Genomic DNA, 25,926 nt, shown 5'->3' with positions numbered 1-25,926 from the left:
CAGACTGATCTGACATGGGTCAAGTCTGTCACTACTGCCTCTATCGACTGCCAGACTGATCTGACATGGGTCAAGTCTGTCACTACTGCCTCTATCGACTGCCAGACTGATCTGACATGGGTCAAGTCTGTCAATACTGCCTCTATCGACTGCCAGACTGATCTCACATGGGTCAAGTCTGTCACCACTGCCTCTATCGACTGCCTCTGATCTGACATGGGTCAAGTCTGTCACTACTGCCTCTATCGACTGCCAGACTGATCTGACATGGGTCAAGTCTGTCACTACTGCCTCTATCGACTGCCAGACTGATCTGACATGGGTCAAGTCTGTCACTACTGCCTCTATCGACTGCCAGACTGATCTGACATGGGTCAAGTCTGTCACTACTGCCTCTATCGACTGCCAGACCGATCTGACATGGGTCAAGTCTGTCACTACTGCCTCTATCGACTGCCAGACTGATCTGACATGGGTCAAGTCTGTCACTACTGCCTCTATCGACTGCCAGACTGATCTCACATGGGTCAAGTCTGTCAACACTGCCTCTATCGACTGTCAGACTGATCTCACATGGGTCAAGTCTGTCACTACTGCCTCTATCGACTGCCAGACTGATCTGACATGGGTCAAGTCTGTCACTACTGCCTCTATCGACTGCCAGACTGATCTGACATGGGTCAAGTCTGTCACTACTGCCTCTATCGACTGCCAGACTGATCTGACATGGGTCAAGTCTGTCACTACTGCCTCTATCGACTGCCAGACTGATCTCACATGGGTCAAGTCTGTCACTACTGCCTCTATCGACTGCCAGACTGATCTCACATGGGTCAAGTCTGTCACCACTGCCTCTATCGACTGCCTCTGATCTGACATGGGTCAAGTCTGTCACTACTGCCTCTATCGACTGCCAGATTGATCTGACATGGGTCAAGTCTGTCAATACTGCCTCTATCGACTGCCAGACTGATCTCACATGGGTCAAGTCTGTCACCACTGCCTCTATCGACTGCCTCTGATCTGACATGGGTCAAGTCTGTCACTACTGCCTCTATCGACTGCCAGACTGATCTGACATGGGTCAAGTCTGTCACTACTGCCTCTATCGACTGCCAGACTGATCTGACATGGGTCAAGTCTGTCACTACTGCCTCTGTCGACTGCCAGACTGATCTGACATGGGTCAAGTCTGTCACTACTGCCTCTATCGACTGCCAGACCGATCTGACATGGGTCAAGTCTGTCACTACTGCCTCTATCGACTGCCAGACTGATCTGACATGGGTCAAGTCTGTCACTACTGCCTCTATCGACTGACAGACTGATCTGACATGGGTCAAGTCTGTCACCACTGCCTCTATCGACTGCCAGACTGATCTCACATGGGTCAAGTCTGTCAACACTGCCTCTATCGACTGCCAGACTGATCTGACATGAGTCAAGTCTGTCACTACTGCCTCTATCGACTGCCAGACTGATCTGACATGGGTGAAGTCTGTCACTACTGCCTCTATCGACTGCCAGACTGATCTCACATGGGTCAAGTCTGTCTAGCCACTTCCCACTGCTTCATTCAATAAACCAGCTGTGACACCTTCGTCTGTGACTCCTCCAAAACCATAAAAACTGTAAACAATGTTGCGTCTCAGACTCCCAAACTAACACCTGAACCAGAACCAGTACCAGAAATTGCTGAACTTACAAACAGGGAAAAGTAATTATTGAAAAAGAAGCAGCTAAGAGAACAACCGCAAACACCAAAGGCCATCTCTCCCTTAGAGGTCCCAGTAGAGGTCCCAGTAGAGGTCCCAGTAGAGGTCCATAACACCTTTGGTCCACTGGACATGGAGGTATCTCCATCTTCAAACTAAGCAAATAGGAGTACCACCAAGTCTTCCTCACGTTCGCATGACATTTTTCCCGTGGAAGCACCACCATGAATCCACAAAACAAAATAAAATGAAATTGCAGAGGTGTTAAGAAGAATTTTAATGAAATACAACTTTTAATCCCAGATTTTAAACCTTCAGCTTTGTCTCCAAGAAACATATCTAACAAGTGCAAAAGTGAGCGTGGCTCACTAATACCCCCGACCCGCCTAGTGTGTCAGTAGTTACAAAATAAATACCTAGGATAGGGTTAGCCTTTAGGGTTTGAAAAATTCATAAAAAAATGGAAAATTAATAAAAACTATTTTTTTCTTTTGACTCTACCCCTCCATATGACACAGATTATATGTACTAAGTTTGAGATGAATCCACTGAATAGTTTAAGAGAAATCGCGCGGACAAAGTTTTCAGACGGACGTTAGGGTTTGAAAAATTCATAAAAAAATGGAAACTTGATAAAAACATTTTTTTTCTTTTGACTGCACCCCGCCATATAACACAGATTATATGTACTAAGTTTGAGATGAATCCACTGAATAGTTTAAGAGAAATCGCGCGGACAAAATTTTCTGACGGACGTTAGGGTTTGAAAAATTCATTATAAAAATGGAAAATTAATGAAAACAATTTTTTCTTTTGACTGCACCCCTCCATATGACACAGATTATATGTACTAAGTTTGAGATGAATCCACTGAATAGTTTAAGAGAAATCGCGCGGACAAAGTTTTCAGACGGACGTTAGGGTTTGAAAAATTCATAAAAAAATGGAAAACTGATAAAAACATTTTTTTTCTTTTGACTGCACCCCGCCATATGACACAGATTATATGTACTAAGTTTGAAATGAATCCACTGAATAGTTTAAGAGAAATCGCGCGGACAAAATTTTTCTGACGGATGTTAGGGTTTGAAAAATTCATAAAAAAATGTAAAATTAATGAAAACAATTTTTTTCTTTTGACTGCACCCCTCCATATGACACAGATTATATGTACTAAGTTTGAGATGAATCCACTGAATAGTTTAAGAGAAATCGCGCGAACAAAGTTTTCGGACGGACGGACGGAATCTTGGTATAACTATATACCCCCGACAAAACACAGATCTATTTGATATCCGTCAGTACGGTTCTTACCACTCGTTTTCCCCTCCTGGTGATAAAGCTACAGGAGGGTCTTCTATCCTGGTGAAGCAGGGCATAATCTATAGCCCTGTTCCACTCAACACTACTCTACAAGCTGTTGCTGTCTGTGTTACTTTCAACATGGTGTTTACACTGTGTTCACTGTATCTTCCACTTTCCTCAACCACCCGTCAATCAGATATTCAGACTTTGTACGATCAGCTCCAGAAACCTCGTATCATCATGGGCGATTTAAACCGTCATATTCCCCTATGGGGGAGTACTGATATAAATAATAAGGGAAAAGTCCTTGAAGATTTTATCTCAAACAATGCTTTATGCATCTTCAATGATGGTGATAACACCTATCTGCATCCTGCCACTGGCACTAGATCTTTCACCGACAGATTCAAGTATTTTGAATGAATTCGAAAGATCGGTCCCTGAAGACAATACTTACAACTATTATTCCGTCTCACGAACCACCTTCAAGTAGGTGGAACTTTACAAAGGCCAATTGGTACTTTATTCCAAACAAAATTACAAACAGGATGTTCTGAAAAACTAAAACCTGACAGTTTCAGGAATTATCCTGATCCTATACAACTTTTGTTCAGATATATTAAAGGCTATTGGAAACGAAAGCATTCCTAAGTCCTCTGCAAACCCTCATATACGTAACCATGGTTCGATGATAATTGTAAACAAGCTGGAAAAAATAGGGGGAAAGCTGCGAAATATTTCCGCCGACATCCAACTGTCCACAACTTGAATAACGTTAAAATCACGAGCGCCAAAAGTGAGACGTACCTTTAAACAGAACAAACGTCAATCCTGGAAGAACTTTGTATCAAAAATCAATTCCCGCACACCAATGTCCATGGTGTGGAACATGATTCAAAAGATTAAGGGCAAAGGATCCAAATCTGGAGTTCACCATTTCAAAGACGGGAATACACTTTTAAATGCTAAATCTGAAATTGCCAAACAAACTTGGTGACATTTAGGCAAATCATTCCTCATCATCAAACTATAATCCTCAATTTCAGAGGTTTCAAAAACAACAGGAAAAGAAAAAAGTAAATTTAAACTCTGATAATGGTAAGGGCTATAATAAAACATTTTCACTCCATAAATTATATACTGCCCTAGGGCAATCTCATGACACTGCAGCAGGAGCCGACAACATCCACTATCAGCTACTGAAACACTTGCCCGATTCATGTTTGGAAACGTTACTTAATATAGTTGATGAAATATGGACAACCGGAAATTTTCCTCTTTCGTGGCACAATGCTGTTATTTTCCTATTCCATACGGATCCATCCAATTGCCGCCAAATATCATTAACTAGCTGTGTTTGAAAACCCATGGTCAACAAACCGTATATTTCCCCTCTTTATCCCGTACAGTGAATTCAAACCAACTATTAAATATTATACTCGGCATCTCATGCAAAAGAGGTGGGACACCGAGGTAGGAAGCAATAAACTTCACGAATTGAAACCAATAATCGGTCATACCTACATGGGTTGTCAGTCAAGACATGACGAAGTCGTTTTACGACGATGTCGTATTGGCCTCAGTCGGTTTACCCCCGAATATCTGCTTATGACAGATGAGGACGAACCTCCGAAGTGTTTCCCTTGTGATGAAAGGTTCACCGTCAAGCATATATTGCTGGACTGTGTGTACTTTGCAATCGCAAGGGATTCACATTATCAAAGCGTAAATCTGAAAGATATTTTTTCCCGTACCAGCGGGCATCTCGTCTTACGTGAAAGAAATTGGTCTGTATAATAAATTTAAATTCGTATGTGAATAATTAAATGCTTATTTATAAATTTGGTGTGATGCTTTTATCAACTGACATTATTGAAGGCTCTGTCCAGGAGGTTAAAGTACCGTAAAGTTATTGTCCCCCTGTGTGACACGTAATCCTATCATAATCGATCTAACTATCACCAACCAGTGTTTTTAAGCCTACTCATTGCTGAGTATTTTTTTAAATTGGCTAGTATTGTGCACATCTACAAGAGGGCTAAAGTGATGACGTAAATGGGGTATCATGCAGGAAGCAGAGGTACTTTAAGTCCCCATGATCCCCAGCGAGGTGGCCTAGCTTTGGTTACTGGTGGCCTATAGCCCGTGTTTTAAAACTGTATACATGATATTGTTATGCTCAGATATGTTTCTTAAATTGTTGTTAAATATTACTTTGCATAAATGACTCAATTGTTAACATATTAACTTGGTTTCGTCGCTATATGGCTAAAATAATGCCGATGCAACGTTAAATTTTAATTCACTCACTCACTACCCCGGATCTTCATGGGTTCATAATCTAGGTGAGCGTATCCTGGCCAACGGGGTGGCACCCGTCATAAACACACGCAAAGGCAAGTCAACTGTTACCCGAAAACACGGGAACATATGGTACAAGTCAAATTAGGAAATTGCTTCTTACACCATTTTGGTCACTGATGGTTAAATTTGGAACTATCCTCCACTTGCCGAACATAAAACGTTTGAAAACTCTACTACAGCCTTAAATATTGTAATGTGACCCCGATCAGTGTATTGAGTCCTAGACGTACAGTATAACGCTAATTACGATGAGAACAGACCATCATTGACGTACTACAGACACCATCATTGAGGCAGAACAGACAATCATTGACGTAGACCAGACACCATCATTGACGGAGAACAGACCATCATTGACGTACTACAGACACCATCATTGAGGCAGAACAGACAATCATTGACGTAGACCAGACACCATCATTGACGGAGAACAGACCATCAGTGACGTACTACAGACACCATCATTGAGGCAGAACAGACAATCATTGACGTAGACCAGACACCATCATTGACGGAGAACAGACCATCATTGACGTACTACAGACACCATCATTGACGGAGAACAGACCATCATTGACGTACTACAGACACCATCATTGACGTAATACAGACACCAGCATTGACGTAATACAGACACCATCATTGACGGAGAACAGACCATCATTGACGTACTACAGACACCAGCATTGACGGAGAACAGACCATCATTGACGTACTACAGACACCATCATTGACGGAGAACAGACCATCATTGCCGTACTGCAGACACCATTATTGACGTAGAACAGACACCATTATTTACGGAGAACAGACCATCATTGCCGTACTGCAGACACCATTATTGACGTACTACAGACACCATTATTTACGGAGAACAGACCATCATTGCCGTACTGCAGACACCGTTATTGCCGTACTACAGACACCATTATTTACGGAGAACAGACCATCATTGCCGTACTGCAGACACCATTATTGACGTACTACAGACACCATTATTTACGGAGAACAGACCATCATTGCCGTACTGCAGACACCATTATTGACGTACTACAGACACCATTATTTACGGAGAACAGACCATCATTGCCGTACTGCAGACACCATTATTGACGTACTACAGACACCATTATTTACGGAGAACAGACCATCATTGCCGTACTGCAGACACCATTATTGACGTACTACAGACACCATTATTTACGGAGAACAGACCATCATTGCCGTACTGCAGACACCATTATTGACGTACTACAGACACCATTATTTACGGAGAACAGACCATCATTGCCGTACTGCAGACACCATTATTGACGTACTACAGACACCATTATTTACGGAGAACAGACCATCATTGCCGTACTGCAGACACCATTATTGACGTACTACAGACACCATTATTTACGGAGAACAGACCATCATTGCCGTACTGCAGACACCATTATTGACGTACTACAGACACCATTATTTACGGAGAACAGACCATCATTGCCGTACTGCAGACACCATTATTGACGTACTACAGACACCATTATTTACGGAGAACAGACCATCATTGACGTACTGCAGACACCATTATTGACGTACTACAGACACCATTATTTACGGAGAACAGACCATCATTGCCGTACTGCAGACACCATTATTGACGTACTACAGACACCATTATTTACGGAGAACAGACCATCATTGCCGTACTGCAGACACCATTATTGACGTACTACAGACACCATTATTTACGGAGAACAGACCATCATTGCCGTACTGCAGACACCATTATTGACGTACTACAGACACCATTATTTACGGAGAACAGACCATCATTGCCGTACTGCAGACACCATTATTGACGTACTACAGACACCATTATTTACGGAGAACAGACCATCATTGCCGTACTGCAGACACCATTATTGAGGTACTACAGACACCATTATTTACGGAGAACAGACCATCATTGCCGTACTGCAGACACCATTATTGACGTACTACAGACACCATTATTTACGGAGAACAGACCATCATTGCCGTACTGCAGACACCATTATTGACGTACTACAGACACCATTATTTACGGAGAACAGACCATCATTGCCGTACTGCAGACACCATTATTGACGTACTACAGACACCATTATTTACGGAGAACAGACCATCATTGCCGTACTGCAGACACCATTATTGACGTACTACAGACACCATTATTTACGGAGAACAGACCATCATTGCCGTACTGCAGACACCATTATTGACGTACTACAGACACCATTATTTACGGAGAACAGACCATCATTGCCGTACTGCAGACACCGTTATTGACGTACTACAGACACCATTATTTACGGAGAACAGACCATCATTGCCGTACTGCAGACACCATTATTGACGTACTACAGACACCATTATTTACGGAGAACAGACCATCATTGCCGTACTGCAGACACCGTTATTGACGTACTACAGACACCATTATTTACGGAGAACAGACCATCATTGCCGTACTGCAGACACCATTATTGACGTACTACAGACACCATTATTTACGAACGTAATACAGACACCAGCACTGACGTAATACAGACACCATCACTGACGTAATACAGACATCATCACTGACGTAATACAGACACCAGCACTGACGTAATACAGACATCATCACTGACGTAATACAGACACCATCATTGACGTAATACAGACACCAGCACTGACGTAATACAGACACCAGCACTGACATAATACAGACTCCATCATTGACGTAATACAGACACCAGCATTGACGTAATACAGACACCAGCACTGACATAATACAGACTCCATCATTGACGTAATACAGACTCCATCACTGACGTAATACAGACTCCATCATTGACGTAATACAGACACCAGCATTGACGTAATACAGACACCAGCATTGACGTAATACAGACACCAGCACTGACATAATACAGACTCCATCATTGACGTAATACAGACTCCATCACTGACGTAATACAGACACCATCATTGACGTAATACAGACACCAGCATTGACGTAATACAGACTCCATCACTGACGTAATACAGACACCATCATTGACGTAATACAGACACCAGCATTGACGTAATACAGACACCAGCACTGACATAATACAGACTCCATCACTGACGTAATACAGACACCATCATTGACGTAATACAGACTCCATCATTGACGTAATACAGACTCTATCACTGACGTAATACAGACTCCATCATTGACGTAATACAGACTCCATCATTGACGTAATACAGACTCCATCATTGACGTAATACAGACTCCATCATTTCTATACATTAGCAAATCAGCATTCCCCTTGGCGAAATACCATAGTTGTGCGCCCGACTTGAAATGAATGCAATATGATTGGTAGTGATTGGCGACATTGCCTTAGTCGGATTATAGGAGCTTTAGTTTAAGCATGTTTTCAAAGGAGATAGGGCGATTATTGTTTTCATTTAGTTTGAGAATCAATTATTCTTCCTTCTTCGGGATCTCATAACTTCCTTCTCCGGGATCTCATAACTACCTTCTCCGGGATCTCATAACTTCCTTCTCCGGGATCTCATAACTTCCTTCTCAGGGATCTCATAACTTCCTTCTCCGGGATCTCATAACTTCCTTCTCAGGGATCTCATAACTTCCTTCTCCGGGATCGGGTGGTCAGGCACGCTGACTTTGTATGATGCATGACATCGATCCCAACTGCGTGGATCGATGCTCATGATGTCAATCACTGGATTGTCTGGTTCAGACTCAATTATTTACAGACCGCCGTCATATAGCTGGAATATTGCTGAGTGTGGCGTAAAACAACAAACCAGAATCACAACAACCCAATCTTATTAGAATCAGATCTAAGTTCTCGTTCTCGCTCCCGCTAAACAAAGATCTGAGGACAATCAATTACGGGTCACGCCAGAACGACCTTTCGCGAACTTTGACCGACCACTGAAATGACTAATAAGAAGTCAGCACTCGTTTCAACCTGGCGACTTCCATTTCAAACTACACTTGAAAAATATGTTGACACAGTTCTCGATTAAAATTTTGAAAACTGAACAAACAAACATTCCGAATTTCTGCTATATGGTTGAGATTGTATGGCAGTGCTTCCAACCAACTGTGCAACGCCTCCTCCGTTCAAATGTTTATATCACAGAAGCGAGACATAGACGATAATTTTGACGGAATCAGTTGTAAGGGCCGTAACTGTCGTTCGGAATACCCCGTGTTAACGTTTTCGAGGTTGCATGATTAGAAAACACATTCCGACTGTCACTTTCATGATCTGGTAAGCGACGCTTTGATTAGTCGGATGAAAGGTCGTTCTGACGTGACCCGTAATGGGATGTCCTCAGATCTTTGTTTAGCGATAGCGAGAACTAAGATCTGATCTCAATGAGACTGCATAATACCCACACACGGTGGTTCAAGAGCATATTTTACATATCATTGATATATTACGTATTTTAATTACATTTAGACAGAGAATGAAATTCGTCTCCAAAGTTTTGGAGAGAATTGCAGAGATGGCACGGTCTTTCCTCCCGTGATATATATATACCATATCATCGGCTAGATTCTACAGGTACATTATCAGTTGATGTTCAAAATTTAAGTCGGGGATATGCAATAACTTTTAGTTACCCTCAAAGCTTGGCCCTTGAGTACTAATCCACGATTGGAAGACGTGATCGTTCCGTGTTATTTCTACATTTGACGTAAGCCATGATGTGTTTCAGTTCTGGGGTTTTGGGAACACCTCACTTAATCAACAGCGATCAAGTATATTTTTAACCCTTTCAAGTCCACTATCATTAAAAAAATTTGTACAAGAAATAAACGTGGTCGTTGTTTACCGTACAATAAAACTGTGTAGGGAGAATAAACCACGAGGGGGTGCTTTCGCCCCTCATGACACCCCTGGGAAAAAGACCGCGTCTGAAGGTATTACCCCTCCAATCACTGGTGAATAAATTTGTTTTAACAACACGATACGAACTGTTGACGCCAGCTAACACGTGCTGCGGCTCACACGTGCTGCGGCTCACACGTGATGCAGCCGTGCTGTTGTCGTTGACTGCAGCTTGGAATTACAAACCAGTTGAAACCACAATACACAACTGACACTTCAGTCATTTTAGAAGGATCACAGACAATACTATCTGTCAAAGACGCTACATGTTTGATGTGTGCAAATTTGACCAGACCACAATCATGGTGTACATGCATCTTTGCATGAACAAAACAATTTCTATGCAAAAACTATGTTTGGTAGTTAAATAAAAAAATCTGTCTAATTATAGACCTAAAATATTTACATTATACACACAAACATACTTACATCGTAAATCCAAATCTAATATAAGTTTCAATCTTACTTAAGATCACATAAACAAACACCTTTGTTGAACCTCTTCAAAGTCCTACCCACATAGTTAGGATCCTGAAAATCCACATCCATTCCTCACTGTACATGCACCCTGAACCATTTGGATCTCTCTCCACCATATACACGATATACACGATATACGGTTTTTTCCATTGGAGGAGAGGTCGGTCACATGACCGCGAAATTGGATTGACTGTGTATTTTCTTCGGTTCATTGGGGTATGAATCGAAAAACCAACGTGCAAACTGTATGAATCCGCGTAGGGATTCTCGAAAGTTTGACAATTATCGCCGCTGGGTGAATATATATTATTATCACTGACTTTTATCATCACCCCGTATTTATCAAATCATATATTGCCATTGAATATTGTACTATCTTTTATTTACTGCCATTGTAATTGCTGTGCAGTAATTTGTATTGATTTGTAAACCTACTTAATTGTGTAATACAGTTGTTGATTGTGTACAACTTGTTGGTTGGATATAAGGGACAAAGGCGTGTTTACGTGTCTCTCACCCATTTCATCGCTTCGGGACCAGCTTTCACGTGAGGATCGTTCACCATCCCTGATTCTCGAAAGCTTGACCATTGTCGCCGCTGGGTGAATATATATTATCATCACTGACTTTTATCATCACCCCGTACTTATCAAATCATATGTGGCCATTGAAATTGCACTACCACTTTATTATTTACTGCCATTGTAGTTACTGTGCAGTAATTTGCATTGATTTGTAAACCTACTTAATTGTGTAATACTCTTGCTGATTGTATAGAACCTGTTGGTTGTTTACTGGGTTTCTTTTACGTATCGATTTCTGAGTTAACATATTGTTTCAATTTTGGAATCAATACGTAACAACACGCACCATCAACCACTTGAATTTCCAGCACTGAACATGCATCATCAAACATTTGTATCTCCAGCCCAAAACATGCATCGTCAACCATTTGAAGCTCCAGTCCAAAACATTCATCGTCAACCATTTGAATCTCCAGCACTGAACATGCATCGTCAACCATTTGAATCTCCAGCACTGAACATGCATCGTCAACCATTTGAATCTCCAGCACTGAACATGCATCGTCAACCATATGAATCTCCAGCACTGAACATGCATCGTCAACCATTTGAATCTCCAGCACTGAACATGCATCGTCAACCATATGAATCTCCAGCACTGAACATGCATCGTCAACCATTTGAATCTCCAGCACTGAACATGCATCGTCAACCATTTGAATCTCCAGCACTGAACATGCATCGTCAACCATTTGAATCTCCAGCACTGAACATGCATCGTCAACCATTTGAATCTCCAGCACTGAACATGCATCATCAAACATTTGTATTTCAGCAAATCAGATGCCAGCAGCCTCATATATTCATCTCCACTGACTCTGACAGTGTACAGGGATCAGATCTCATCAAGCCGAGACATCATGTCAGACATAATGTTGACAAGATGAGACATTGGCTTGGAGATCGTGTTGACAAGATGAGACATAGAGATCCTGTTGACATGATGCGACATTAGAACCGAGATCGTGTTGACAAGATGAAACATCGGCTTGGAGATCGTTTTGACAAGATGAGACATAGCGATCGTGTTCCCAAGATGAGACTTCAGGTCAGAGATCCTGTTGACAAGATGAGACATCAGGTCAGAGATCGTGTTGACAAGATGAGACATAGAGATCGTGTTGACAAGATGAGACTTAAAGGGGCACTGATCTAACGCAATTCCCCGGACTGGTTGTTGCCTTTGTTATTGTTTTTCCCCCGTGAGTACCCGGATGATACGCAGCGCAACTGAGCGTGACCAGAGACAGGGCTACCGTCTGCAAGGACAGCTAAATAAACTTGGAGGCTGGAGGCAATATTTGTTTTACGCATTTTTGAACACTGATTGGTAACTGTGATCTATAAAGATTTCGACAAAGGGCGCATGTTAATTAATTTCTTCAGCCTAAAAAAACAGACAAAAACAACAGCGGAGCTCATCGGATGTCGTCATTTGGAATTACCCCAGATGGTTATAGTTTAATAATAATAAAAAAGTATCCATGCAGTGAAAGCATTTTCGGATTTCGGATTGCGTCAATAATACGATTACTACTCCCTTGTTGTCATCCACGTTTTCTGGTATAACGCTACACTTGTCGTCATTCACTTGATGCTCAATTAATGAATTTATTACAGGTACAATTAGTGGTAGCACCACTTAGATTACCTGACAAAGGTTCCAATTTGGCATTTATTGTGTCTGGGGTAATTATTCAATCTAAATCCAGGTTTGAAGTGAGGTGAAATGTGTGTTATGTAATATGCACGTGGCAGCCCAGCAAGAGGTGAATGATCAGTTGATTTACTTTTTTTTGTAAATCAACGGATCGTTCCTAGTCATTAAAGGATTAACAGAAAATACGTTGATTGATTAATCACTGTTATCTTGCACAGTGGATATGTCAACAGTTAGTGTTTACATGTCTAGGTTTACTAAAACAAAGGGAATACACTCATATCATGGCGTGAAGTGCCGATGTAAAAACAACATACTTTGTTTAAAGGGTTCACTGATAATACGTTGATTGATTGTTCATTGTTATCTATCACTCAATGGACTTTTTAGGAACCGTGGACGTTTTGAAAATAGTTGTCACGTGGGCTTTCTCAGCCGACCCTTGAGACTTGACACCTATGTGAAACACCTGAAACAATCCAAGTGATCAGTTGAGAAACGAACACGGGTTATAATATCCCGAAACGATATATATCTTTTAAAATATTTGATTGTTATAGAGACACGTGACAACAAATAAGTTTCTTTGTACAGCTGCAGACGAGTGGGATATTGTTCCTTTGTGTGGATATTCACGGATACATTCCTCGAACAAGGAAGCTGCCTAAAATTTATACACATAAATTTGGTAGGTTGTAATTATGGTATTTGCATTTTGTTTTCCTTCATTTGCTGTAGCATTGAACCGATTCGTTCTTGTTCCGCTACGTCTTGGGAAATTCTTCAATGCGCGATAGACGTTGTTTTCACATGTCTTTTCCTTTGTAAGCGTGTATATATTACCGTCAATTTGTAAAATGTGATTCTCTCAGGCAATTTATAAAATGTGTAAATATTTCAGTCATTTTGACTGAAAAATCTGTCCAGATTGACTAAAATTGATTAAGACGATCAAAAGGGCCTAAAAACATCATAAGCAGATTATTATGTAGGATTAGAAGCCAAACTACATAGAAATGTACTTTTCAACGTAACATTTTCAGTCTCTTGGTGATGACATTAAACATCAAAATGTTTGGAATTCGTTATCATAATAATACAGATTGAAATGTTTTTCAGTCACTTGGTAAAATAACTGAATATTTAGGCGTTTAATAAATTTGAAAATGTTACACATTTTTACAGTAAAAAAATATACACACTATAAAAACAGCAATGCTCAGGTGAAATATTTACTTTGTGTTGCAAGTCAAAATAGTATAAACGAAAATCGCAAAATTACCAAGCAAGTGACTTATCAAAACTTCGTCACCATTACCGATGCTACCCACAAAGATACATACATTTCCTTATTATCTCGAAAACTGTATTTCATTTTGTTGATCAATGTGACCATACGCCCTTATTACTACCCATAAAAGTGACTAATGCGCTTACGAATGGCGCAGCAGAGGTCGCGAACTAGTCTAGATTTCTGCTATACATCCGGGTACTCACTGGGAAAAAACAATAACAAAGGCAACAACCAGTCCCGGGAAATTGCTTTAGATCAGTGCCCCTTTAAGGTCAGAGATCATGTTGACAAGATGAGACATCGGCTTAGAGATCGTGTTGACAAGATGAGACATCAGGTCAGAGATCGTGTTGACAAGATGAGACATCAGGTCAGAGATCGTGTTGACAAGATGAGACATCAGGTCAGAGATCGTGTTGACAAGATGAGACATCAGGTCAGAGATTGTGTCGACAAGATGAGACATCGGCTTAGAGATCGTGTTGACAAGATGAGACATCAGGTCAGAGATCGTGTTGACAAGATGAGACATCAGGTCAGAGATCGTGTTGACAAGATGAGACATCGGCTTAGAGATCATGTTGACAAGATGAGACATTCAAATACTCAAATTCTTCACAGATACAGTAAATATGTGGCAAATATGGCAATAGATTAGCTTATGTTATTCAAATGATGCATTCATATACAACAGTGGCATGCGACACGACACAATTGTTGACTGTATATAAGCAGCCACGTTATACATGGATACGGTCAATGAATTCGTCTTTCCAAAGTTTTAGAGATTTTACAGACGCTTCAGAACTTTTGTCTTCTCAAGAGACATGTTGCTGACCGACAGGGTTTGAAATTCTTTGTATATTTGTGACAATGGCACGATGAAAATAATTTCCTGGTGTCTGAAGGTCACTCAGAATACACATTATGTTAAGAACAATACCTTGTGAAAACATGATGACACCACAAATTAATAGGATAATGTAAAATGATGACTTAATGAACATGCTTAATGCAATCATAAATTTCAATGTTCAGAAATGACCATAGGTATTAACAACCTCAATGGAGATGAAGAGGCAAACTATCTATCTATCCTTGGTGCCATGACATTTGGTTGGCACACATTAATTACTGTGTGCACAAATAAACCCTGTGGCACACCTGATACAGCTCCATCCCGGACATGGAAGGGTTCTTCCTGATACAGCTCCATCCCGGATAGGGCAGGGTTCTTCCTTATATGGAATATGATTTCTATCAATAGTACATGCTGTATATAAATGAATCTTGCTTAATATCTAAGCCATGGGTCTTATTTATATAATACATGTCTACATCGAATGTTTAATGTTATAAATATATATCAATGTATTGTGAGTTCTGCATGCGAGTTTAATGTTTCCATAAATGAGTTTCATGATTTATCTCCTGATATTCTGAATGTTGTGGTTATAAACATATACATATTTTACACCTGTATATAAAATTTAGTTCCTTACATACAGTCAACAATATGGCTCTTGATACACAGAATAAATCAAGCGAATACAAAACCCAATATACTGATTATATTTCTCCATTTTTAATGTCAGAAGTGTCACAGTAGTGTAGACAATCACCGGCAGATGAACTTCCTGGTAGAAATTCTAGGACCTTGACCTTCAATTTGCACAAAGAAGTATAGGTGATGGGGGTACGGCGCAACCCACCCTCGCCATCATATAAAATTTTCGACCTTCATGTAAACATTATCAGGCGCTGGATCTTGCACTGGAGTCGTGGTCGTCCCCATTGCCTATACTACTGCTGGAGTCGTGGTCGTCCCCATTGCCTATACTACTGCTGGAGTCGTGGTCGTCCCCATTGCCTATACTACTGCTGAAGTCGTGGTCGTCCCCATTGCCTATACTACTCACAATTATATAAAAATACCAAACTCATGGCAATGTCTGTTTCTGCCCCTGCCTCCACCTCATCTGGGGCATCACATGCAGTGATAGACACGGCCACTAGACCGCTAGTCCCAGACTAGTTTGTTTTTGTTTGTTGTTTAATGACGGTGGTCTGTCAATAATCGAGTCTGGACCAGACAATGCAGTGATTGATAACATGATCATCGGTCCATGCAAGTGGGATATGAATGACATACATCAACAGGTCAGCAAGCTTGACCACCTGATCCCGTTACCAGACTAGTAACAATCTAGATGGACTAGTTGTCTTATCCCCAAGCCTAGTTACTTTACATAACCATTCGTCCGACAAGGGCTGCTGACTCCTTGTATATGACCAATGGTGTCAGCCCGTGTCCTGGTCAAGCAGCAGTTGTCCTGTCATGAAGGTCATGGTGTGAAGGTCATGTCATGACGAAGTTCTACGACGCCAGAGGGGCAGGCAACCACTGACAGCAAAGGTGACAACCTGACCTCGAGTGACAGCTCCATCTTCCCGAGGCAAGGGCGTTAACTGACTATAAATGTCCATTTTCCACCTTTGCCGAACTAGGCTGGAATTATGGAGTTTGGCTGGACTAACGAGTCTATGCACACTCAAATCAAAATCACGTAACGAAATCGACATCCGGTTTGTAAACTGTCGTGCAGATTTCTGTCAACTGCAGGAATTGCAAAGCATGTGTACTGCCAACTCGGCGTTAACAGATATTTTCTAAATCTTTTCATGTTTTTAATCAAGGTGCTCACCTGATCTGACACACTTCATGAAGTAAGACCTGTTTTATTACAATATAGATTTTGATTATCGATCAGAATATGGATATGAAAGAGCCCAGAAATTCCAGCAAATTTAGGCAAGGGTAGAACCTGGAATTTAGTCAGGTAAGTCCCTTGATGCCCAATCTTGAGAGAGGGCGACCCGACCTCACTTCTTCTCTGACATCCAGGCCATGTATGTATTCCATCCCAGGGCCACGAAGTTGACAAACAGAACTCTGAAAAAACACCATAGAGTCTTTAAAATGACATCCTGACACTAATGGTGCATCAAATAGATACATACTTACATTCTGTTGTTGTGCAACATACAGCCACTGTCCACATGGAAAACTACGGGCACATACATGAGCAGCCCTTTCACGCCCATTTCCTAAAGACATGACAGTTCTAACATGCCACTATGCACTTTAAGTCTCAAGAAGTTTTGGGAAACACATACTTAGAATTTAAACCAGAAAATGCCATGTCCCTAGCTTTCCTCAGAAGGAATTGAATATTGATCAGTTATTTCTATTCAAGGATAACCTCTAAGATGACCTAGACCGTAGACACTTCAGATGTTAGAACCCAGTGGCATTGGAGTTGGTCACGTTTTCTAAGACACCTGCAATATCAGATGTCATTCAGCAGGAACGAATTGGGATGAAGGCACAAACATGCAATTGACTTTCACTTTGCGTGAGTTCATTGGAGTATGAACCTTCATAGAGTGAGGGCCAAACTATTAACATTGGAGCTTGCGACAACGTTCATACAATGTTTGGCCCTCACTCTATGAAGGTTCATGCTCCAATGAACTCACACAAAGTGAAAGTCAATTCTTATAATTTTTTATATCACTATTTTCTACCTCGAGGGATGTAGCGCTAGATCGATTCATGTGACTTCATGTTTACACTGACAGCCGTACAACAACCAGCTGTATCATGGAATAAAATGGTTCCCTAAAAAGAGAGGTGACGTGAGAGGATGTGTGCCCTGCTTGGCTGCACAGGACCATCGGACACAACACATATTTTCAAACAATATCATCACTGGGGGAGAAAGGTCTGTTAAGAACTACCTCAGTAAGTCAGTCACAATGACAGCGTGTTGTAATATGCGAGAGATTTCCGAAGTTGTTAATGAACATGTGGCAGTTACATGTGTTAGTCATCATTAATCAGTTGGCCAATCATTGAAAGGTGGTTATAAAAGATAGATACTGAGGTCAACTCAAGATTGCTGCAGACTGTCCTTGTCAGACTAGATCGCTCGAGTTGAAACTACGATTGTGCAAGGAAAGTGGAGGTAGTTCTTCAGCGTTTACATCATTTCATGAACAACGTATGAACGTCAATGTCATTCATATGCTTATGAATGTCAATTTCGTGGTCATGTGACTGGCCTCTCTTCCAGTGGAAAAGCTGTATATCATGTAAACATCAAATAAAAAAAATATTATCAGATGCCATTTAGCAGAGATGAAGTGGGATGAGGGAACAAACCTGTGTTGGAGTGGGATGAAGGAACAAACCTGTGTTGAAGTGGGATGAAGGAACAAACCTGTGTTGAAGTGGGATGAAGGAACAAACCTGTGTTGAAGTGGGATGAAGGAACAAACCTGTGTTGAAGTGGGATGAAGGAACAAACCTGTATTGAAGTGGGATGAAGTTACAAACCTGAGTTGAAGTGGGATGAAGGAACAAACCTGTGTTGAAGTGGGATGAAGGAACAAACCTGTGTTGAAGTGGGATGAAGGAACACACCTGTATTGAAGTGGGATGAAGTTACAAACCTGTGTTGAAGTGGGATGAGTGAGTGAGTGAGTGAGTTTGGTTTTACGCCGCTTTTAGCAATATTCCAGCAATATCACGGCGGGGGACACCAGAAATGGGCTTCACACATTGTACCCATGTCGGGATTCGAACCCGGGTCTTCGGCGTGACGAGCTGACGCTTTAACCACTAGGCTACCCGACCGCCCTGAAGTGGGATGAAGGAACACACCTGTGTTGAAGTGGGATGAAGGAACAAACCTGTGTTGAAGTGGGATGAAGGAACAAACCTGTGTTGAAGTGGGATGAAGGAACAAACCTGTGTTGAAGTGGGATGAAGGAACAAACCTGTGTTGAAGTGGGATGAAGGAACAAACCTGTGTTGAAGTGGGATGAGGGAACAAACCTGTGTTGAAGTGGGATGAAGGAACAAACCTGTGTTGAAGTGGGATGAAGGAACAAACCTGTGTTGAAGTGGGATGAAGGAACAAACCTGTGTTGAAGTGGGATGAAGGAACACACCTGTGTTGAAGTGGGATGAAGGAACACACCTGTGTTGAAGTGGGATGAAGGAACAAACCTGTGTTGAAGTAGGATGAAGGAACAAACCTGTGTTGAAGTGGGATGAAGGAACACACCTGTGTTGAAGTGGGATGAAGGAACACACCTGTGTTGAAGTGGGATGAAGGAACACACCTGTGTTGAAGTAGGATGAAGGAACAAACCTGTGTTGAAGTAGGATGAAGGAACACACCTGTCTTGAAGTGGGTTGAAGTGGGATGAACGAACACACCTGTGTTGAAGTTGGATGAAGGAACACACCTGTGTTGAAGTGGGATGAAAGAACACACCTGTGTTGAAGTGGGATGAAGGAACAAACCTGTGTTGAAGTGGGATGAAGGAACAAACCTGTGTTGAAGTGGGATGAAGGAACACGCCTGTGTTGGAGTGGGATGAAGTTACAAACCTGTGTTGAAGTGGGATGAAGTTAAAAACCTGTGTTGAAGTAGGATGAAGGAACAAACCTGTGTTGAAGTGGGATGAGGTAGAAGTTGATGAGCTGTGCAGCCGGCCACACCTGCAAAAACAACCCTGACATTCAGTGTGGATACTGTGTGTGGAGACAGTGTGTGGATACTGTGTGTGGAGACAGTGTGTGGAGACTGTGTGGAGACAGTGTGTGGAGAAAGTGTGTGGAGATGTTGTGGAGACAGTGTGTGGAGATGGTGTGGAGACGTGTGGACTGTTTGTGGACTGTGGAGACTGTGTGTGGAGACAGTGTGTGGAGATGGTGTGGAGACGTTGTGTGGACAGTGTGTGGACTGTGTGTGGAGACAGTGTGTGGAGACTGTGTGACGAGATGGTGTGGAGACATTGTGTGGACTGTGTATGGACTGTGGAGACTGTGTGGAGACAGTGTGTGGAGACTGTGTGTGGAGATTGTGTGGAGACAGTGTGTGGAGATCGTGTGGAGACTGTGTGTGGACTGTGTGGAGACAGTGTGTGGAGACTGTGTGTGGAGATGGTGTGGAGACAGTGTGTTGAGACTGTGTGTGGAGATGGTGTGGAGACAGTGTGTGGACTGTGTGGACTGTGTGGAGACTGTGTGTGGAGACAGTGTGTGGAGATGGTGTGGAGACAGTGTGTGGAGATCGTGTGGAGACAGTGTGTGGAGACTGTGTGTGAAGACAGTGTGTGGAGACAGTGTGTGGAAATCGTGTGGAGACTGTGTGAAGACTGTGTGGAGACTGTGTGTGGAGATGGTGTGGAGACAGTGTGTGGAGATCGTGTGGAGACTGTGTGTGGAGATGGTGTGGAGACAGTGTGTGGACTGTGTGGACTGTGTGGAGACAGTGTGTGGAGATGGTGTGGAGACAGTGTGTGGAGATCGTGTGGAGACTGTGTGTGGAGACTGTGTGTGAAGACTGTGTGTGGAGACTGTGTGGAGACAGTGTGTGGAGATGGTGTGTGGAGATGGTGTGGAGACTGTGTGGAGACAGTGTGTGGAGACTGTGTGTGGAGACAGTGTGTGGAGACTGTGTGTGGAGACTGTGTGTGAAGACTGTGTGTGGAGACTGTGTGGAGACAGTGTGTGGAGATGGTGTGTGGAGATGGTGTGGAGACTGTGTGGAGACAGTGTGTGGAGACTGTGTGTGGAGACAGTGTGTGGAGACAGTGTGTGGACTGTGTGGAGACTGTGTGGAGATTGTGTGGAGACAGTGTGTGGAGATGGTGTGGAGACTGTGTGTGAAGACTGTGTGTGAAGACTGTGTGTGGAGACTGTGTGGAGACTGTGTGTGGAGATGGTGTGGAGACAGTGTGTGGAGATTGTGTGGAGACTGTGTTTGGAGATGGTGTGGAGACAGTGTGTGGAGACAGTGTGTGGACTGTGTGGAGACTGTGTGTGGAGATGGTGTGGAGACAGTGAGTGGAGATGGTGTGGAGACTGTGTGTGGAGACTGTGTGTGGAGACAGTGAGTGGAGATGGTGTGGAGACTGTGTGTGGAGACTGTGTGTGGAGACTGTGTGTGGAGACTGTGTGGAGACTGTGTGTGGAGATGGTGTGGAGACAGTGTGTGGAGATTGTGTGGAGACTGTGTTTGGAGATGGTGTGGACTGTGTGGAGACTGTGTGTGGAGATGGTGTGGAGACAGTGAGTGGAGATGGTGTGGAGACTGTGTGTGGAGACTGTGTGTGGAGTCCGTTAGTTGAGACTGTAGGGTTTGTCTGTGAGTGAGGACTGTGTGTTGAGTCTTTGTGTGAAGATTGTGTGTGAAGAATATGCATATATGTAAGCAAACAATCACAAATTAACTGGGTAATGGAGATGGATTTTTCAACCCCTCAAGAAGGAGGTCTCTGTGAATACAGCTGCAGTTTCCTCCAAGTGAATGCTTATTTAGTATATGAGGTGTTGCAGATTTCCTTACCTTGTAATTTGTCATCAGAATTGTAAGGTAGTCCTGAAAAAGGAAACACAAACAATGAATAGACTGAATGCTCTTCAGCACAGCTTCATGTCTACTCCACAGTGTAGTCCATATTGTTGTGTAACTGACAGAATACAACACATATTGTACTGTAACTGACGCAATACAACACATATTGCCGTGTAACTGACAGAATACAACACATATTGTCCTGTAACTGACAGAATACAACACATATTGCCGTGTAACTGACACAATACAACACATATTGTCCTGTAACTGACAGAATACAACACATATTGTCCTGTAACTGACAGAATACAACACATATTGTCCTGTAACTGACGCAATACAACACATATTGTACTGTAACTGACGCAATACAACACATATTGTTGTGTAACTGACGCAATACAACACATATTGTCCTGTAACTGACAGAATACAACACATATTGTCCTGTAACTGATGCAATACAACACATATTGTACTGTAACTGACACAATACAACACATATTGCTGTGTAACTGACACAATACAACACATATTGCCGTGTCACTGACAGAATACAACACATATTGCCGTGTAACTGATGCAATACAACACATATTGTACTGTAACTGACAGAATACAACACATATTGCCGTGTAACTGATTCAATACAACACATATTGCCGTGTAACTGACAGAATACAACACATATTGCCGTGTAACTGATGCAATACAACACATATTGTACTGTAACTGACACAATACAACACATATTGCCGTGTAACTGATGCAATACAACACATATTGTACTGTAACTGACACAATACAACACATATTGCCATGTAACTGATGGAATACAACACATATTGCCGTGTAACTGATGCAATACAACACATATTGTTGTGTAACTGACGCAATACAACACATATTGCCGTGTAACTGATGCAATACAACACATATTGTACTGTAACTGACAGAATACAACACATATTGCCGTGTAACTGATGCAATACAACACATATTGTACTGTAACTGACAGAATACAACACATATTGCCGTGTAACTGATGCAATACAACACATATTGTACTTTTACTGACACAATACAACACATATTGCCGTGTAACTGATGCAATACAACACATATTGTACTGTAACTGACACAATACAACACATATTGCCATGTAACTGATGGAATACAACACATATTGTACTGTAACTGACACAATACAACACATATTGCCATGTAACTGATGCAATACAACACATATTGTACTGTAACTGACACAATACAACACATATTGCCATGTAACTGATGGAATACAACACATATTGCCGTGTAACTGATGCAATACAACACATATTGTTGTGTAACTGACGCAATACACCACATATTGTACTGTAACTGACAGAATACAAGACATATTGTCCTGTAACTGACAGAATACAACACATATTGTTCTGTAACTGACAGAATACAACACATATTGTCGTGTAACTGATGCAATACAACACATATTGTACTGTAACTGACACAATACAACACATATTGCCATGTAACTGATGGAATACAACACATATTGCCGTGTAACTGATGCAATACAACACATATTGCCGTGTAACTGATGCAATACAACACATATTGTACTGTAACTGACACAATACAACACATATTGCCGTGTAACTGATACAATACAACACATATTGTACTGTAACTGACGCAATACAACACATATTGCCGTGTAACTGATGCAACACAACACATATTGTTGTGTAACTGACGCAATACACCACATATTGTCCTGTAACTGACAGAATACAAGACATATTGTCCTGTAACTGACAGAATACAACACATATTGTCCTGTAACTGACAGAATACAACACATATTGTACTTTAACTGACAGAATACAACACATATTGTCGTGTAACTGACACAATACAACACATATTGTCCTGTAACTGACAGAATACAACACATATTGCCATGTAACTGATGCAATACAACACATATTGTACTTTAACTGACAGAATACAACACATATTGCCGTGTAACTGACAGAATACAACACATATTGCCATGTAACTGATGCAATACAACACATATTGTACTGTAACTGACACAATACAACACATATTGCCGTGTAACTGATGTAATACAACACATATTGTACTTTAACTGACAGAATACAACACATATTGTCGTGTAACTGACAGAATACAACACATATTGCCATGTAACTGATGCAATACAACACATATTGTACTGTAACTGACAGAATACAACACATATTGTTGTGTAACTGACGCAATACACCACATATTGTACTTTAACTGACAGAATACAACACATATTGTCGTGTAACTGACAGAATACAACACATATTGCCATGCAACTGACAGAATACAACACATATTGCCATGTAACTGATGCAATACAACACATATTGTACTGTAACTGACACAATACAACACAAATTGCCATGTAACTGACGCAATACAACACATATTGTGGCAGGCAGTTGTATATATTGTATATGTATATTTCAGCTTTTTATATTTTTTACTTTGGGTCCATTTCAGGTTGATTGACCATTAGTTGTCGATGGTCAAGTGTCATGCACTTGGCTAGTTTTCACTTCTTCTCTATTAGGTCTTAGGTATTTCAGTTTAAGGGTGGACAGGTTATTCCATTCTCTTTTCTATTGTTTCTTGACCCGTCCATTGTTTAATACAATAGCCTTGGCCAGTCAGCTTGGCCTTATGCAACTCTACCTTTCTCTTCCCCCTCTAATACACTGAAGCTTACACTGCCACTAACTCTGCACGACTAAGGACAAGGAAAGCAATAGTGCCAAGGTCTCACTATACATGCATGTCGCTGCTGTGGGCAGGGACAGACACACCCCAGTACATCCACAGGGGTGAAAACCTTGTCCGTATATCATCGCCATATGACTGTCGGGGACAGAAATAAATACCTCCCAACCCGCAGACTGTCTTTTTTTAATGTTCCATCTACTGCACTATACCCCTCTGCAACGTATTGTCCTGTAACTGACAGAATAAAACACATATTGTCCTCTAACTGACCAAATACAGAATACAAAAAGTAATGCATAGCCAAATTCAAAGACATTAATGCACATTTCTTTTTCAAATATGCCTTTCTTGTTTGAGAAGCATATCTTTTAGCACAGTCAGCATGTTTTATTGAGAGGACAACCAGACTGTATTTAAACGTAATACAAATGTGGTTTTCCTTTCATATCGTGCCATGATGGACATCCAACACACCGGAAGGCTACAGTTTATAAGATACAGCTTCCCTGGTCTATTGACTCAATTACACATACATATTTCTTCAAGACAATAATCTACAAACATGACCAAATGACTTTGTAATTGTTTTACATGCAAGCTTAAGCATTATTAGCATTATGTTGCTTGTTTTGTGAGCGTCTCAGGAAAATGCCCACAAGAGACTATCAAGTGTGACAAAAGTTATGGTAGGACGGAGGGACTCCGGAGTTAATAAGTCAATAAATGGATGGTCAGGTCCAGACGTGATCACGTATACGCTGCTGCCAACACACTACAGACTACACTTCCTACAGTGTGATGTACCTGTTTGACCTTCTGCTTGATGTCGTGGAAACTGTCCCCTCGGAACGCTGCCATTCCAGTCAGAAACACCATTAGGACTTGAGGAGCGAAGAAAGACTGAAAACAGAGCAAACCAAGTTACACTTCCAACATGGCACCTGGCCAGGTGTCCCTGCAGGTGTGGACTTCAGGCACCCACAGAACTCCATTCTCATTATAACCTACATATACACGGCTGATGTGTTTTTCAATAACAGGAATGCAGGAATGTGCGTCCAGAATGCACAAATACATGGAATGGACGCAGAAAAAAATATATATTGCATCTTAAGGGAGCCACAGTAACATTAATTGTACCAAAATTATTGACAAGAAATATAAAGTTCCTATAATAAAAGTAATGATTAGATCTAACAGTTCAGTACACTGAGTATACACCGTTTCATTACTCCTATTTCCAGTCACGACCCATGAAATCAAAAATTGGGGGTCTGGTGTTAATGAATAATAGTCGTTTGTCAATAATGGTGGCGTTTATCAGTAACACTGGTATTAGTGAATAATAGTTG

At 41.5% G+C, this 25,926-nt stretch overlaps 1 protein-coding gene across 1 annotated transcript; it reads right to left on the bottom strand.

Moving 5' to 3' along the window:
* Window positions 1-16,915: 16,915 nt before the first annotated feature.
* LOC125371987 (protein sym-1-like) lies at window positions 16,916-25,511 on the bottom strand. The gene is made up of 4 exons (XM_048380746.1): window positions 25,379-25,511; window positions 21,761-21,793; window positions 19,856-19,908; window positions 16,916-17,289 (listed from the first exon to the last, which is right to left on the bottom strand). The coding sequence occupies exons 1-4, from the start codon at window positions 25,448-25,450 to the stop codon at window positions 17,220-17,222; spliced, it is 228 nt and encodes a 75-aa protein (XP_048236703.1). The 5' UTR covers window positions 25,451-25,511; the 3' UTR covers window positions 16,916-17,219.
* Window positions 25,512-25,926: the final 415 nt, after the last annotated feature.

This window comes from Haliotis rufescens, unplaced genomic scaffold (assembly GCF_023055435.1).
Source record: "Haliotis rufescens isolate VD_foot unplaced genomic scaffold, xgHalRufe1.0.p SCAF_326, whole genome shotgun sequence".
Classification (NCBI taxonomy): Eukaryota; Metazoa; Mollusca; class Gastropoda; order Lepetellida; family Haliotidae; genus Haliotis; species Haliotis rufescens.
This window is presented reverse-complemented; position numbering and strand designations above follow the sequence as displayed.